This window comes from Lagopus leucura, unplaced genomic scaffold (assembly GCF_019238085.1).
Source record: "Lagopus leucura isolate 7727_CA_CO unplaced genomic scaffold, USGS_WTPT01 Super-Scaffold_100014, whole genome shotgun sequence".
Lineage (NCBI taxonomy): Eukaryota > Metazoa > Chordata > Aves > Galliformes > Phasianidae > Lagopus > Lagopus leucura.
In genome coordinates this window covers 15,872,236-15,890,590 of record NW_024962268.1, presented here as the reverse complement: position 1 = coordinate 15,890,590, position 18,355 = coordinate 15,872,236, and the positions used below count along the sequence as shown (strand labels likewise).

Below are 18,355 nucleotides of genomic sequence, written 5' to 3'. Positions count from 1 at the left end.
AGGGAAGGGAAGGGAAGGGAAGGGAAGGGAAGGGAAGGGAAGATTGCATATGATATAATCTTTATATATGTATATTTGGGATGAGAAGAAAGCCTGTGATAACCCTGTATCAACAATAAATTTGATGTTACAAGCAACAGGAAATATCAGAAAGGAATAATTTAACTCTATAAAAAGATAGGCATCTCGTAGTGTCATTAAAAGTAAGTTTCTAAAAGAAATGGAAGAACCAGTGGAGATTTTTATCCTGAAGGAGGAAAATCTCATGAATATTATCTATGAATATTCTGTCTGCAAATGACCTTACACAAGAGGATGGTGATGGAGAAGTGGAACTGGATAGTTTTCAAAGGCTCCTTCCAAGCCAAACAAATCTATGATTTTGAGGCACTATGATAGTGCACATGAGAATCCTACGGAAATCAAAACTCATGTGACACACTCACAGCATGTTTTGTGTTTCTCACGTTATCCTATAATCATTTGTGAGGCTTTGAGAAGCTTGTACTATAGATCTACAATTTTAGTGTAATCCAGAGGAAGCTCTGTGATACTTTTCATTTTTTAGAATATTAGTTACACATTTTATAGAGCAGAGAGTGGTTTTGCAGATGACTCCTATTTCCAGTCACACAAATAAATAATATCTGTTTAGAGAACAATATTGCAGTATTGAAGAATACTGCAAATGTATTAACAGCAGTTTCTTATCAAAATGTTTACAGAACAAAATATTAAATATACACACGCTACAAAGACATTCACATTAGTGGGATTAGTGAAATTAGTTGCATGGGGGATTAGACGCATCTTGTATTTCTTTTGTACCCTCTAAACATCCTTTAGATTTCAGGGGAAAAACTGGAATGAAATGAAATGATTAAACACATAATCAATAAAATAAGGGAAATACAGGTTATAAACATTTAAATTGAGGTAAAGGATGCTTTATTTTCATGCTTTTCCCCTACATCTATCACAGTAAAATATTACTATAAGCCTTTGAACAAGATAATACATGTAAGAATTTTGAGTTGGTTACTGACCCACTGAGGACTTGAAGAAACTATGATCTGTACAGTTTACAAATCTTATGTCACGTATAGAATGACAAAATCTGCTAAAAACTATCATCTCATTTCATTCATGTCTTATTTTGTTCTCCTGAGTCACTGTCATTCTGTTTCCAAGAAATGTATCAGAAACTTGACCAAATAATTAAATACAATCAAATTCCTGGGCTTAAATACTATCAAATTCCTGGACTTAACAGAAAATCAAAAGTATCAAATATTATTCAAGTATTCAGATTTCAGAGAAAATAGTGCTTTAAGGATACGTTTTACAAGATGACACATCCTCATAGGTGATGCAGTTTTACAGTTATAGGTCAAACCAAAATTGCTGGCTAATTATGCAAAAAATTCAATAGTGATTTTACAGAATTAATGAATCATCAGGAAAATAATATCAAAGCACAGATGACTGGTTCCTATTCAGCACTTCTGAATCACTGCTCATTGAGCAAAGCAATCACTGGACAATGGGGGTTTTGCCTGAGCAAAATGTGAGTCAGGAGACCTGGACTCCCATTGTCTTCACTGGGAGTTTTGCCTGCATGTGGAGTGAGCTGAGACTTGTGGTGAATGGGACCCATTCACAGAGCAGCTAACTAAAGCACTCAATACATCACCATTTTGAAGTTAACACTAGGTGGTAGACATAACTGGAAGAAATACAGACATTTTTGGAGCCATGTGAAAGACTTGCATAAAGCAGCACTTCAAAAGTATTGTCTCTCATTTCCCCCTATTTTTGCCTAAACTTTTTTGTTTTGAAACGTATTTGGTGTTCACACTGACATTTCCTTTGGTTTAACAAATTAATTAAAATAATTTCCTTTTTTGCACCCAGTCTGTAGACGGAAGAGACATCCCTGTTTGAAGAAGAGTTGATGTCCTTGCAGCTGCAAATGGAAATCTCCTCCGCTATTCAGACAGGCTATCCTTATTTAGTTGGAGAAAGGAGAGATTTCTGCCTAACCAGTTCTCAGCATGAAACTATTTGAGTGCATCTTCACTGATCTATAGAGTGCCAGCTATACAGACTTCTCCATGATCACAAGTCTGTATGAGTGAGACCTTCAATCCCACTTCCCAGCGTAACTGAGAGCTAATATGAACAGAGCACGGGGAAGAGGCAAAAGGGAAAAAGCAGATGGTCAAGTAAAGAAAAAGGACAAAAAGGCCATACAAAAAAAGCCTGTAGAGAAAAGAAAATAATGGGAAAACAAAGAGAAAAGAATATTATTATCTACACAAACGACGAGCATAAAATAGGGAGTGATTTGGCATAGGTGTTGAGGAACCAAATAGGCTAAGGCCTAAGCTTCCTTCAAAACTTGAATTTACTGAAACAAATGAAAAGAGTAATATTCCTTGGATTCAGAGAGAAATCTGGGTGGGATAAGGACTAAGAGAGGCGTTCGTTACAATGGAAATAGAATGTACAGTGAATGTACAGTCATGAGGAGAAGTTGCTCTATCAAAGGAAAGAGGGCAAGCGGGAAGACAACACTCAATTGGAACTGGAATTCAGAAAGGAGAAGAAGGGGTGGACCGGGTGACTGCATGGAAAACAATCTCCATGCATAATTCAAGGACTCCTCCAGGAATAATGCCTCATATTTCACCATGTTGGCCCATGACATCAGAGGTGGATGGTGGTAGTGTGGCAATAGACACTGAGACTTCCCACCAGTATTTCATTAAATTTTGTTGCTGTGTCAGATTGCTGCAGAGGGGCAGTCTGACAAAATGCAGTCTTACATGGGGATGTGGATAAGACAAAGGGGTGTCACTGACTTCTTCCACATGGAAAAAAATGGCACTCATTGACATTCATTTACACTTGCTTAATATTTATGGAGACCAAACTGTGGATGTAAGTGCTGTGGGGCTGTGAGCGGTGCATTTCAGTAGTGGCAACAGTGATTTAATATACGTGCCACGTTCTGGACACACAAAGCTGCTACACCACATAATGAAAAGCATCTCGATTTGTCTGCATGAACTTTACTAGTGCAGTATGCAGGCTCTTGCTCATCAATAGCAAAAATGCACAATTGATGGTATTGACTTATGTTAAAAAAAAAAAAAGTGTTTTGTAGCTTAGAATTTGTTCTACCGACTATTGTTATTTTGCTCTTTGTATCTGATGTAGTTTCTTTGGAAATAAACAGGAAGCATTACTTTCAGTCTCACCAAGTTGTGAGTCTATGAGTGAAGCATACCATATCATGGTTGAAGTACTTTTTTTGCTTATTTCTTTTAGTAATTTCTTATCTGAGTAAAAGGATCACTGTTCATATTCTTCCTACAGATGCATTGATAATGTATGTCAAAAGAGCTGTACACCAAGTAAATGTATTGATGCATTGTTAATATAAAAAAAATTATTAATATAGAAAATTTTTGATATAGAAAAAAAAGGAGTTTTAAAATGTGAACTCTACGCATTTTCCTTTTTTGATTTTTGTTATTTTTTTTATTATAGTTTTCTGAATTTCTTTCATGCAGTGGCAATATTCATGTCCCCTCAGAAGTGAAGAACATGGTACTGAACAGAATAAACTAAGCTAACTTATCAGTGTGAGTGAGATGACCTCTCTCCTTTGAAACGTCCTTGTTCACCCTGATAACTAACACCTTCATAGGCTTAACTCTTCTATAGATCTGATGGCAGGCATTTGATAACACTTCAAGAACAATTTGTAATAAATATTAAAGGACTGTTCCTATTTGCTTTTAAGTAAGTCATGGAGAACTAATGAGTTCTGTGGGCCTGGGATCCCAATGGAGAATGGAATTTCAGAACGAAAAACACAGCGAGAAAATAAATGCTGACTACCAGGCAGCCTGAATGCCCAGATGCCAGGGTTACTGGGAAGTGGAGATATTCTGAGGTATACCATGTTATAAGTAACATAGATCATCCGCAAGAACTTAATGACCTTACCTTGTCTCAGCTGATGTGGACTGATTATATAGTGAAATAGAAGGAAAAAGACTTTCTGACATTTGTTTTTCCAAACCTCGTGCTGCTTTTCCCTCAGTGAAAATTTGCATGTTTTCTCAGAGCCTGTTTCTTTCTCACAATAAACAATGCAAAGCCCTCCTGCCAAAAAAATGTCCAAATGCTAAGCAGTTGCTATTATAGTCATTATTATCATAGCAACTTTGAGCTATGTGCTTTTAAATTATAATTATTTTTACAAAAGATTTTTATGTGTCTTGATTGCAGTAATTATGGTTCTATAGTAATAAATGTGTGTTTGAACAGTCATGTTAGTTTATTGCTCCAAATAAACAAGTTGACTCAACTGAACTTCGTGCACGTGAATGGTTTTCTTTGTATTAATCCTATTTGCTATTCTAGCAACACACCAGGATGTATTAAAGAGATGATAAACCATTGTTTCATAATAGAAATAACTATGAACAAAGATGTCAAATAAAAAGCAATATTTCATATGAAATGTGTTTCATGCAGATACTATTAAATTTTAATTTAGAAAGAAGTAAAGCTCTTTAGATTTGTTTTTCACCTATCTGCCCTCATTTTATTTAATAATTGTATCTTGTCAAAAAAATAAAGAAAGGTGAAAAGGAAAAGGAGTTCAAGACTATGTCTGTTGTACAGGCTGTTGTTCAGGCTTTACACAGGCCTGTACCCTGTGTAAAGAGCATCCCATATAATGAGCAGCACAGAATGCAAGAAATTGGCTTCTTTAACATAGAGCACAAGAGTGAATAAAGACAGAAAACTGCTTAGACAGTGAGGCACCTACCAACAGCACTGTGTTCCCAGTATAGTATAAATGTGACATCATTGCTCTGTTGCTACCATGACCCGTTGGCAGTGCATGCTTTCAGCAGACCTTCCCTTCAGCACATGCAGTAGCTCAGTCAATTCACATGTTAGGAAACTACATCTCTTCAGAGAAAAGATTTTAGAAAGATAAATCAGAAAGACGTAGTAGAAAGAGAAAGAAGGATGTGAGTCTCTGTCTCCAGTGCTGTGCCCTTTCCTAACTAGCCACAGTGAACATGAACTTTTGAGTTGAACCTGTCTGTGTGGTTTTTGCAAGCTATGGGAAAGCCAACAAAGCGACCCTATAGAGAACCTTGGGTCTGAATCTCTACCAGCTGCTAATATGATCCCGTTAGATTTCTCACAATGACACTGTCCCAATCTCTTATCCTTTTCTACAGCCCTACCTACATTTTGGTGAGAATTATTCTGTTGTATATTCAGGAAAAAAGTTCATGAGCCATTTCTCTGCTGGCTAAACTTATCTTCCCTTCACCCTTCTCCTGACACTGAAAAGAGGCAGTGCTGTCAATCCCAACGTGCATTGTGTGTTCAGGCCCAGGCAGCCAGCTATGCTGAGTGGAGATACTGCAGGTTTGTCTTTCTCTGCTGGGAATTGTCACTGAGCAGAAAGGAATGCTGTGTTTCTATTGCACAGCTTCTAACTGAAAAACATCAGAGCTCTAAAACATAAAACAACCATTATTTTCATGGCACAAGACCTCAAAATGTTGGAATTAAAATAGCCAACAGGATTTCTTGGCCAACATGAGTTAGCAAAGCTAAGACTGTAATTGGACTTTGCTTTTAAAGTGTTCTTTTGTCAGAAGAGTGGCGTTTTACAATAATCGTTTAATCTCCAACATCAACAGAACATTTCACAACATCTTAATTATTGATAATTGGTTTTGACCAAATATTTGTAGTCTAGTAATCAGATGCTACAATTGTGATGATAAACTCAAGTTCAGAGTAACCAGTAGATGGAATTATCTTCTAATAGTGAATAACAGCAGCATGCTGTGATTCATGTCCTTGAGTAGTCTTAGAAAATGTGATCTGTGTTCCTTTATGATAAAAACAAAACCATATCATACAGTCCAAGCATTAACAGGTATTAAGGCTACAAAAAGGAAATAGTAATAATTCAAGTTAACGTTTTCACAGTGCACAGATTCATGTTTTCTAACCGAACATAACCTATGTCTTCTTTGATGCATGTAGGGTGCACATAGAATCACAGAATTACAGAATTGTAGGGGTTGGAAGGGACCTCCAGAGATCATCGAGTCCAAGTATACACAAGTACACACATTACAGAACACTATTCAGTGAAAGTGTTAACTCTCATTGCACTGTATCTTAAACAAAAGTAAGGTATATTTTTCACATTTTGCTGGCAAAACCTGAGGTATTTGTAAAATTCCATTGTGCTAAGCAGATCTGAAAGCAACCAAAACCAAAAATTAATTTCTCACAATTATTTCAGCATGGTAAAAAGGAAAACCCAGGAGCCAATCTAGTATCAAAAAAAAAAGCATGCCATGGTCCACGGGAAGTATTCAGGAGCATAAGGCTTTTTCTTAGCTCTGCCAACTACTCGTTAGTTTATATGGCTTAAATTTCACCTTTCAGAGCATCAGTTTCTTCATTGTCACAACAGGATCTAATGGTACTAAGGTGAGTTTGAGCTTGCAAGGCAATCACATATATTCTCATTTTGTCCAACTTAATTGAAGACTGGTTATGTACCAACATATAATTTAAATTACATAAATAAACATACTTTTTCACAAGTATTTCATTCCTATTTTAACACTATGGCAAAGATTGCATAAAATTTCAACAATATTTAACTAAGCTTCTACCTAAAACAATGAATCTTTAAAAGCACTGACAGCATTAATTGATAGTGCTGATTTGTTAATGTGAAGACTGGATTGCTTGGGTTGTTGAGATGCCTTTTTCAACTGGGATCCATGCATGCTCAAGCTAGGTTTTATTGCCATCTGAGAAATAGAGTGGAATTAAATGGAATTCGTTGCTTCACTTCCACATCTTGCATTTGCTACTTTTAATTTCCCTGAGGTTCCTTTTGATAGCTCTATTCAGACGAAAATAACAATACTTTCTGTTTGAACTGCAGCTTCCACTCTGATATCTTTACTTAGTTTACAAAGACATTTTGCCAATGTGCAAAGTATATTTACTGGCAGATTTTGCTCACAACAGCAAAACAGAGCTTGAGTTTACCATGTGGATCCGCACAGCCTGTAAGGAAATGGTTCAAATTAATTTGTCCTCACTTTATCTGTGCATCTCTTGCTTGCCCAAGAAAGGACTGAAACCAAAGCCCAAAGCACAGAAGAGGGTGCTGAGCTAAAATAACCGTGCAGAAAGGCTTACAGGGCCTTACATTGTTCCTTGTCCTAAGGCACATAGAAATGATTTTACCAGTGTGACATTGATAGTAACACATGGAATGCTGCTGTTACTCTACGAACATACTGATGCTTTTCCACATCCTGAGTATTGTCTGGTTCAATCTAAAGTCCATAACCTTCTTAGGAGCTTTATATTTTAGGTTGTTGTCCCTAGAAACTTATAATGCTAAAATTACAGATTAAAGCCCTTAACCAGTAACACTTTAAATCTCATCCTAGTCCTGGTATTAAAGATTGTACATTAAATCCGCTAAATTTGCTATATATACTTAAAAGGTAAATGCATTAGGTGCGTTATAATTATGTTGCCAGGAGACACTGCATTACTAACTCTGACTCACTTATTGCTATTGAGGAATACCTAAAATACTATAATATTATAAATAAAGTACTATATTGGATAGTAATCTTTATATATTCTTTACAAGTTTCCTAATTTCACTATCAGAGATAAATAGATTTACAAAAGGAATGAATGCAATGGATGCTAAGAAAGGAAAGAGAGAGGGAAAAAAAAGAAAGAAAATTTTGGACACACTCCCAAAAATCCCTTAGTGTTCTATTTTTCTAAGCAGTCTTAACAGTATCCATTGCTCATAAGAGCAAATGAAAATATCGCTGCTGAAGTTAAACTAAGCTGTAAGGCTGCTTGATGTCTGTTTACATCTTGTCACATTCAATAGCTAATTCTCACAAGATTCTCTTTTCTTATAGATTGAGCTATTAATGAAAGTGCTAAAAGATGGTGTACTTTGGGATCACCTCATTTGGGTCCTGATGTCACTCCAGCTTAAGGCAACTGGAATATTACCACCTACTTGAATACAGGGCAGAACGAAGTCCTTATCTGGGTGGTGTCACAAAAATCTCGCCATGCTCCACAAGGAAACATCAAACAAACTGATCAGTAGAGGCCAAGGGTCAGGTAAGGGGTCAGTCCCAACTCCAGGCAAGGGGGTGAATATATTTAAAAACTGCACTGGAAAAATAATGATGAGATGGACATCTAAGCTGCCAGGTATTAAAAAATGCAGCATGTGGTTTCTATCCTTGCAACACAAGCTGTTAACATTTTTTCTTGCTTTTTAAAATAAATGAATACAAAATAAGGTCATTCAGATGCTTATTTTCTCTCTTGTGAAATGTAAGATCAAGATTCCAATCCAAACACAAACCTTCATTAAGCATGATTGTGGATGCATTATACTGTAAAATTGTTTTTTTGTTTATGTTGTACATTGTTGTGTGAAGCACCTTTTAAATCAGAAAACATCTTTTCAAAGCTGTGTGACTGGGTGGAAGTTACACTGTTCTGAGTTTTATTTCTTACCTATTTTGTGTTTTTTGTGTGAGAGTATTCTGTATACTTAAAGAAATTATTAAAGTCACATCATCTGTAAATGAATCTCATAAATGTAATCTTTATTATATATTTATATAAATGTCAATTTATGGATTTTGTTAATCTTATGGGAAAATACACTTAAAAACTCATGACTTGAAGTCATGAGAATGACAGATACACTCAATTATGATTATTGAAGAATTTAAACTGACTTGACCAACATTCATAATGTTAATATTCCTTCAAGAATTGAGAAATCTGTGGGAATTCCCCTGGCTCTACTTTGCAAATGTCTTTTCAGTAGTGCAAACTTTTAAATACTAAAAAAAAAAAAAAAAAAAAAAAATGAAGGCCAGTTATTTCCCAAAAGTGGATGTATTATGCTTTTCACTTCACCATTCATCCCATGCTATTGAAACAGGTTGAATGGGGCTTTGCATCCAGTGGATTTAAATTGCCAAATGAGAGACGAGTCTCATCACGTCCTTTGATTATCTACAGGAAATGTGTAAAGAATTACAACTGATTGCATTTTTCTCTACTCTTGACAGTGCTCCAGTTGCTTCTGAAAGATATGTCTGGTTCCAGTCCTAGAAGGGTGTTCATGAATAGGCGTTGTTAAGGGTTAGAAAATACCTGATAGCATCACACCTTGCTTCTTTTTGGCACAAGCTGTCATGCTAATGTATCATATCATTTATTTTAATGAGCACAGGGATGGTGTTATATAATTATGTGGAGGCTTTGCAGCTTTCAGCCTGCAGTGCTGAGTGGAGAAGCGCTCAGCTCCAGTGCATGTGCAATCCTCGGTCCTTCCTGGGTTCTGATTTTGCATTTCTAATGAAGCTGAACTGACAAAGCGTGAAAGTGGTCTAAAAGAAAAAACAAAGAAAGTGACCCTGTTCTCACTGCGCTGAGGCTCATCAATATTCCAGCAGCTCGGCTTTCCCCTCTCCCTGATGTCTTTAATTTTTTTCAGAGCTGGGCTGACAGTCTCCTCCCCTTTCCTTAAGTTGCAGTGGTAGCAAGTTGCCGCGTTCCCCAGCACACGCGGATTGTCAGTTTGCTGCCTCCCGCTCGCTGAACTGTGCAGCTCTGCTGCATTTGCTGGGAAATCCCAACCTGGTCTGCCAACAGCGCACGGAATCACACAGGTCTGGAAAGGTGAGCAGACTCTTCAGCTGCGCGGGAGCCCTCATTTCTCAGTCCTATCCTTTGTATGTTCCTTAGTATAATGATCCTTCTGCCTATACCCACGTTCTCTCTTGACCTTAGCACTGAGTTGGTACAGAGCATATTAGCTCTGTAGAGCTCCATAGATTAGCTGCATGAAGCATCTAGGGAAGAAAAGGCATGCAGAATGAATCTGTTTCTTGCAAAAGAGTGAAAATTAATTGCTCTGAAAAAAACCATCTTGCATCTAGTGCTCATATTCAGGCTGGAATAATGTAAATATCTGGTGCAAATGTTCCCACACTCCAAACAAGTAAAGCATATGTCCTTCTGTTAAAATTCACAGAGAATACTGCGCTCATGTGCCACTCTCAAAACATACGGTAATTCAAAAAACAGTGATCAAATCTCAATAAAATTAATTTGCTACATGATACTATGATATTTCCTCTAAGACAAATTGTTTCAAAACTTTTGTATTTATATTCTAACTGCTTCCCAAAGAAGAAAAAAATATATATTTAGGCACTCAATTTACTTAACGTGTTGCAGTTAAGCTGAGTATATGCAGAGACAGGTTTCACTGACTGTACATAGATACAAATTTCTGATTTCCTCATAAAAACATTCTGGTATATTAACACCTCAGAAAACCAGATTCTCGGTCTTGAAAACCACCTTTGTGCAGACAACATTATAAAATAAATCAATGCCAAGTAGATGTCAATATTTTATTCTTAAACTGAAAATAATATTTTAATTATAAAATATTTTATGGTTGATTCAGTGGCATGATTTCTTGAAATCAGACTGTATGCCCGTAGTTGCTGGACATTACATGCAAAGAGAACTTGTATTATGGTCAGAAACCACAAGCTAAGTAGGATATAACTTCTGTTGCTTTACGGATGTACTCCAAATAATTTATACACTTCAAAGATGAATATTATCAACACAGAACTGTCAAGGGCACACCTTCTAAATAGCGGCTGAGGGATGAATAAATGATTCCTGCTGTGTTTTGCCATGTGAAAAGGAGGAATTCAGACAATGCAGGCAGCCAGTTAAAAACATCTGAAGTGCAGAACACTTTAAATGTTCCAATTCAAGAAAAATATTTCTCTCCAGTGTTTATAGTGAAGATGAGCTGGCTTTTTTTTTTTTTTTTTTTTTTTTTCTTTTTTTTTCAGATTGCAAGGATTTCCTAATCAGATGGGAAGTACACTTGACATAGAGTTTTAGACCCTATAGCATCTTACACTTCCAAGAATAGTAACCAGTTCATGTTACTCTATCTCTAGGAATCACAAAAAGTTACCCCTGGTTTTTACAGAATGACAGCAAGCTCATTGTAACTTTTTAATACGCATAACGCTTGTCTGAAGAGTACATAAAATCCTTCCAAGAGTTCTTCTCACAGTCAACAATTTAGGTTTTACAACAAATACAAGTTTTATTGAAATGGGAAGAACATCTGCTTCCATGTAAATATGTAGTTATTCATTCCTCTGAAATCTTATTTCAGTTTTTGCTATTTCTTGTCTTACAGGCTCCTCCAGCACCACTTATAGAAAGGGGTCTCCCATTTTTCTGAAAGGATTTTGATAAAAGTTTATTATAAGAGAATACTTTCTGCAAGATAAATGACTAAAGGTAACGGAGAAGATCCCAAAAATGGAAGTAGGATGGAGCGCTTTCATCAAGGAGTCCGGAAACGTACACTTTTGGCAAAAAAAAAGGTGCAGAGCATAACAAAGGATGATGTTAAAAGTTACTTATTGAGGAATGCCTTTGTGCTCTTCACCGTTGTTGCTGTGATTCTTGGTGAGTCATTTGTTCAATAGGAATATTCTGTTCTCCACTGCATTTGACAATGACAATTTGCTTAGGCGTTTTGCATTACAAACAAGATCCCAAATTCTTCTGCACTGATAAGGATGGTCTTGCTTGGAGAGTTTGGGCTCTTGCAGCTGCGTGTTGAAGCTGTGGGAAGAGCCATTTAAATTATTCTAGTATTTCTAAGAAAAAAATTGGAGGAAGAGATCAGATGTTTTATAGGTTCTGCTCCTAAAGAATTAGGCTCAATAACTGTAACAGAATGTTTTCAGTAAAATCTTCTACCCAAAGCAGGTTCAGCAAATTGCTCAGGACGTAGCTTTTCTTTACCCAGTCTCATAACAAATTGCGCTTTGCAAAGACTAACAGAACTTATTTATGAATGAAATGGGAATGAAACTTTAACTTACTCCTGAGCATACTTCTATATCAGAGCATCAGTCTTTTTAGTTTCCCCATGACAAATGCAAACAAATCAGAACTAAGAGCAAGCTTATGCTTTCTCTGTTGCCCATAATCTTACACATGCATCTTTCAGGTGCAATTGTGGCAACAATAGAAATGTTACCTGTTCAAAGAACTGCAAGATAACACCTGATTAAATGCCTTTTTAGAGGGTATGGAGACAAACATCAAACAGCACACAGCAACAAAATGTTAACTTAAAATATAGCTACACATTTTATATTTGCATTAGAGACAGAATCATCTGACAAAATATGCAATTCTTAAAGAAAAATAAATACTTTATATAACCATATAATTACTTTTGATCATTTTCCTTTACATGCAGATTGATTTTCTAAATGACATCATATGCTCCTTTAAGTACTCATACTGTGAGCAAGGACATTAAGGTTTTACCACCCTTTCTTTCTGTTTTCATTTTTAATTAGCTTGCAATATAAAACTGTGAAACTGCTCATCAAAACTCAAATGTTTTATTAAAGGTATACATCCCAATCCTACATAGACCTTAATGTCCTTGATGATGCTTGCTCTATTTTTACATCTTTCTTAGAGTTGAAATTTTAGGGCTCTGCTATTATTGTTGTTTGATACCAGTACTGTAAGGGTATTTTAAACCTCATCAGAGATGTTTAGATGAGAATATGGGTAGAGACCAAACTATACTCAGGTAAAAGATCTTTAATGCTTTCTGTAATTTGTACATGTAGAGGACATCAATTTCTAGGGCCGCCGGTCCATAAATTTTCATGAAGCATTTATTTTAGGCTGATTTTGCCTAGGGAGTAAGATGAAAAAGCCACTTAGAAGAACTTTTCTGAATTCTTTGCTGAGCAGGATCCACGCAGGTACAGGTCAAGTGGATAAGGATTATCTGCCCTAGCCCACTTCCTGGACTGTAGCTTGATACATATTTGAGTATATCTGGTGAGTTAGTGTCTGTAGAAACAAGCACTTCGTTATGAAGCAGATGGCTGCAACATGCAGCACTTTGAGTACTGATACTTCACTGACAGAGCAGAGATTTTGTGGCATTCACTTGAGAAGGAGAAATACAATCAATTACCTTAACTTCTGCACATAGTCCAATTCTGAACTGATTTCTAAAGCAGCCAAAAACAAACACTCTTTAAAAATCTAAATATGAATGTTCCAGAACTTCTAATTCTTACTGAGGATTACTCACGCGCTATTCTCAATTTTTTTAAAATCTCAAGAAAGTTTCCTCTGACTCATTTGCATAGATAGTCTGTCTAGTACATCATTCTCATTATCGCCACTATTGCCATTTTTAGAGAAATTCAAGCTATTTATAAGACCTTTGAGAGACTGAGAAAAACATGGTCAGCAAAGTGACTTACAATTATATTTTTCAGATTCTGCTGGCTCAGCCAGAAATATTAAAGTAAGTTTTCTAGCAGTGGGTTTAGACCAAAGCCAGTAGATGTGTGAATTTAGGAAGCTGACCACTGATGAATTCAGTGTTGTGATGACCTGGAGCAGTTTAAGGTAGGATAGATGTCAGGGTGGCTCATGGAAAATCTGCAGGAAGTCTTGCAAGCTTTGAAGTTTTAGCCAAATTACTGGCAGAATCTCAGGGGCTGCCCTCTCTCCCACGCTATTTCACTTCATCATCCTGTCCCCAAAATGCCTTCCTTTCAGGAGTTCTTCCTCCAGAGGACACTTGATTCTCTGCTACCAACCCAATGCTCCCATTTTCCAGAACTGCATACAAGTCCAGATTTTGATCTGGCAGAACTTCTGAGTACCCAAAAATATCTTGTAGGTTCTGAACTTGTATTAGAGGAAAAATCCAAGCTCACAGAGATCCTGGGAGGCTGTTCACAGAACAAATACTATTATAATCAAGGGGCTCAGTGAAGAAGGAACTTGTGGAGAAAGTACAATAAAAAGCACTTTCTGAATAGAGATGAAACCACTATGGCACCATTCAAGAGGGATGGAGATGGAGATAATTCTGGGAACCAATTTGTGTTTCTGGCTATCCACCCACCAAAGGGAGCACAGGGCTGGCTGCATTGTGACATGCAGTCCTCTGTAATTACAGGGAATCTCACAAAAAAAATGTGAATTGCTGATAGACTAATACAACAAGTGTGTGCCTTCCATAGGATCCCAAAACTATCTAATGTCCTTTTAAACAAACAAACAAACAGTTTTAATAATAATAATAATAATAATAATAATAATAATAATAATTTTTTAATTATTCACAAAAGGATGCAAGTGATACATGGCTAGAAAAGGATTTGTAAAAAATGAAAAATAAAAATAAGACAATCTTGTACTTTGAAGCAATATGCTTTCTGCTACAAGTAGATCTCTTGTATCCACTGAAGAGAGGGTTATTTGACCCTGTTGCATGCTGACCATGTGCACGGTGACAGGGCTGACAACAGCCTTGATAAAATTTGCATGAGAACAAAGCAGAGATCTATCACTGTAGGAGAAACTGCTGTGGGAGATCAGTCCTAGATGAGATAATATGGTAAACGTGAAGAGAAAAATGTGATACCAGCAAAAGGATAAAACATATAGAAGTGAATCAAGATAGCTTAGGGTCAGCTGGAAAGAAATTAATGCTGTCTTTTATGAAGTCATAGGCTTTGTCCCAGCATTTTCCTAAAGAACCTGCGCTACACAAAGGATCTTTCTCACCATGTGAACCCTCCTAGCAATGTATTTAAAACATACATATAGCAATATATCTCTAAGTAAAGCCTTAATTCTATTTGAAGCTTGAAAATATTTATACATTTGGGGGGGGAAGGGGGGGGGTAAACAAACAAACAAACAAAAACAATAACAAACAAAGAAGAACCAAACACCATGTTGTTCTTTGTACAGAGCAACACTTAAAAATACAAAGATTATTCTTTTCCAAAAGAAGCATGGAAATACAAGGACCTGTCATTTTGCTGTTTAGCAGCCAGTAACAAATGGCAGACAGTGAAATATGAACAGCACACAGGTTAAGAAGTTACTTGTAAAATAAAATTATGTACATTTATTAACAGAATCTTAATTTCTTATCGTGCTCTTTGGTGTTAATGAAACAACCCAGCACTACAGTGCAGACGTTAGCAAAGGTGCAAAATATGCCCAATGTTACCTTAATACCTTACATGCTTTTATTAGGTCAATGAGTGGACTTGCAAAGTGGTGCTGAAATGTAATGTTTCTGGGAGATCACACATCAATCCAGAGATACATCTATTCACTGTTTTCTTCATACAGCTTGTGAAAATGCTAACTTTTTCAAAACTTGCTCTAGAAATTCAATTTAAATTGTTTTATTTAATACTGCCTTGTATAAAATGGATTTCAAGGCTCTTTAGGGTGGAGCTCAGGCCATTAACAGAGATATTTAGTGTGTTTATGTGATTTCTAAGAGGTTTACTGATAAATTTATTGCAGTACTCGTAGAACATGGCAATCATGCCATCAAAGGATAATGTAGAAAAGGAACAGTGGCTGTATTAAAGACCATCAAGAAACAATCTGTAGTTCTGTGAGCACTAAAGAGATCTAAACTGATATTTCAGTGGCAAAAGGACTATTGTCAGGCCCAGTTCTTTCCATTCTCTTTATGTGTGCTGTAATTACTGTGGTGACTGCAAAGCAATACAAAGTCATAAGCAAAGTGCCAGAGACTTGTACGCTGGATAAATGTTCAACACTGTTAGATTCTTACTAGCACCCTTGCTACTGAAATGCTTTAATGACCAGCCATCTGCACTGGAATGCCTCTCGGATGTCCAAAATGAAAGTGTAGTCCAAGATGTCATATTCAGTCATTTATTAATCCCTGAAGCTTTGTTGTTGTTGTTGTTGAATATTCTTGAAATAATCAGGTATCTAGAAGTTTGTGAGATTTATGATATGAAAATATTTGAAAAAGTACACAAAACAACCTAATATGAAAGAGATAAATAAAGAAATTCAATCTTCTAAATTATAATAAGGCTGCTAAAAAATAGAAGATACAAATGCAAATATTCTCATAGTTTGTACTATAACATTGACATTTAGATCAAGATAAGTGGAAGCTGGGAAATATTAACTTATTGATTATTTCACTCCTTCTTTACAAGGTTAGGTGCATAAAAGAGTCCACAAAATTACATTAGCTGTGTGTATATCCTGTTCATTTTCCCAATTCTTTCTTTTCCTGTTCATTACATTCACATTTTGTACTTCATTAAACTTCAGATTAGAACTCACCCATTATCCTTTGCATTTTCTATATTTTGTCACATATTTTTTGCCCAGCCAGTTTGACCTTGACCTTTGGAGCAATAAGACAAAGTAAGTGATAAATAACAGAAAAGGAGCTTAGAGATTTCTTCTTTTTATGCTAATTTCTCTGAATGAGCTTCTCACAGTATATACTCGATATCGATATTGTGTATTAGGAAGCAGCTAGGCTACTGATTATGGAAGACACTGTGAAACATGGAGCAGGAGAAAATGGAAATAATTCCAAGACACTGTGAAACATGGAGCAGGAGAAAATGGAAATAATTCCAGATATATTTTTGTAGGTGCTTGATTACTTTTTTCATTACATCAACACTGTAGAGTTGGAACTGTACTGACAACATGTGTACTTTTGACTAACACTATGAAATCGCAGAGTATTTAACTTCTAGAAGCCATGCAAAACTTCGGTAATAGGTCAGTTGAAGTGTACATTAGTTAAAAGGATAGCAATTAAAAGCAGGAAGGGAGGCAAAGTCAGAAGGATAACATGAGAATCAGAAAAGTGTTATTCTTATCATCTCTAGATGTACATCCGTGTTTCTTCTCTTAGCACTTGTTATATTCAAATTTTGAATATCGTTCAATTCCATAAACTGAAGAAACACATTTCCTTCCTTTAAGTTTGGCATGGCCACCTGCTTCCTATTAGTACTGCTGTAAAATCATAAATGGATATCAGGTTAGCTGTTGCACACTGCATACTTGGTTTTTTACCATTTCAGTAACCTGGCCCTAATCCTAATCCTAATGGCTAAAACACTGATCTACACCACGGAGTCCCAGATAGTGAGGAAATGGGAAAAGAACAGTAACATAAGGCATTCCGAATCCAGCTGACTCTCTGTATATATGTGTTGGTTCTTAGATTATAGCAATTCTGAAAAAAAGGCACAGGCAGAACTGTGAAAAGCTAGGAAACTTAATAAGTAAGTATGTAAGTAAATAAATAAGTAAATACATGCATACATACATACGTACATACATACGTACATACATACATAATAAAGAGAAGTGACCAGTAACTTTACAGAGTCCCACAATTAAGCTTTTTTATCTAGAGGGACTTTGAAGGTCAAAATTTGGACAGATTGTGATTAAGTGCTGTTCCAGGTGCCAGTTTTCCTTTGCTGTTTTTCTGACCTTCCATTTTGAATACTTAGAAGTTAGAGGAGAGGTATCAGAATTTATGTGGAAGTTACATTCAAATCAATCCCCTTTGGTACAACACTTCCAGAATCAGAGACCACTCACTGTATCCTTCAAATTACAATTCATAAGAAGTCAGTCAATTAAGAGGCCCAAATTTGTCCTCATCAGAATCAAATTAAATGAAGAACTTTTTGAAATTCATACACTGGAAGAGACTGTTGACCAGTGAACAGAATGGATGGAAGATTCTAGATATAGGTAGTTTCATCGAAGTCATAATAAGATTTTTAGGAGGCTCAGCTGAACAAATCCAACTGACTGAAAGCATCCTAACCATCTTTTGAAAAGATGATAACATGATCCCACAAATTTCATTCATGAACTTAAATTCCTTGTTGATAGAATACAATTTCTTTCAATCCTTAAACCTGATACAGCAGCAGTCTTCTATTCCACATCTGGAAATCCTTTCTTTCAATTCTGTCCAGGCTATTTGCATGTACCAGTGGAATACAGGATAAGAAATCTTTTAAATCTTCTAACAAAGTCTGCCATGTGAGTTATGTTCCATGACCCAAACAGGTCTGGCACAGGCATATCTTGATTCAACAAAAACTTAATCCTTGGTGGCAAATACCTTAATTACAGGTTTAGACTATCAGTGCTGAGTTGAATTAACAGGTGGTTTTGTAGGAATGAGAAGTTGGGCTAGCTCCATAGGGATACAAATGCATAATTCAAGCGTCCCACAAATGATCATATAAAGCTACACATCAAGGAAGTC

The 18,355-nt window shown here is 36.2% G+C and overlaps 1 protein-coding gene across 4 annotated transcripts in view; it reads left to right on the top strand.

Moving 5' to 3' along the window:
• The first annotated feature begins 11,477 nt into the window (after nt 1-11,477).
• The window catches only part of SLC1A3 (solute carrier family 1 member 3), a 54,295-nt gene continuing 47,417 nt past the window's right edge, over nt 11,478-18,355 (top strand). For all 4 annotated transcript variants that reach the window (XM_042875295.1, XM_042875298.1, XM_042875297.1 and 1 more), the window contains exon 1: nt 11,478-11,658. In XM_042875295.1, the coding sequence (XP_042731229.1) occupies nt 11,478-11,658 (181 nt within the window). The remainder of the gene's footprint in view (nt 11,659-18,355) is intronic.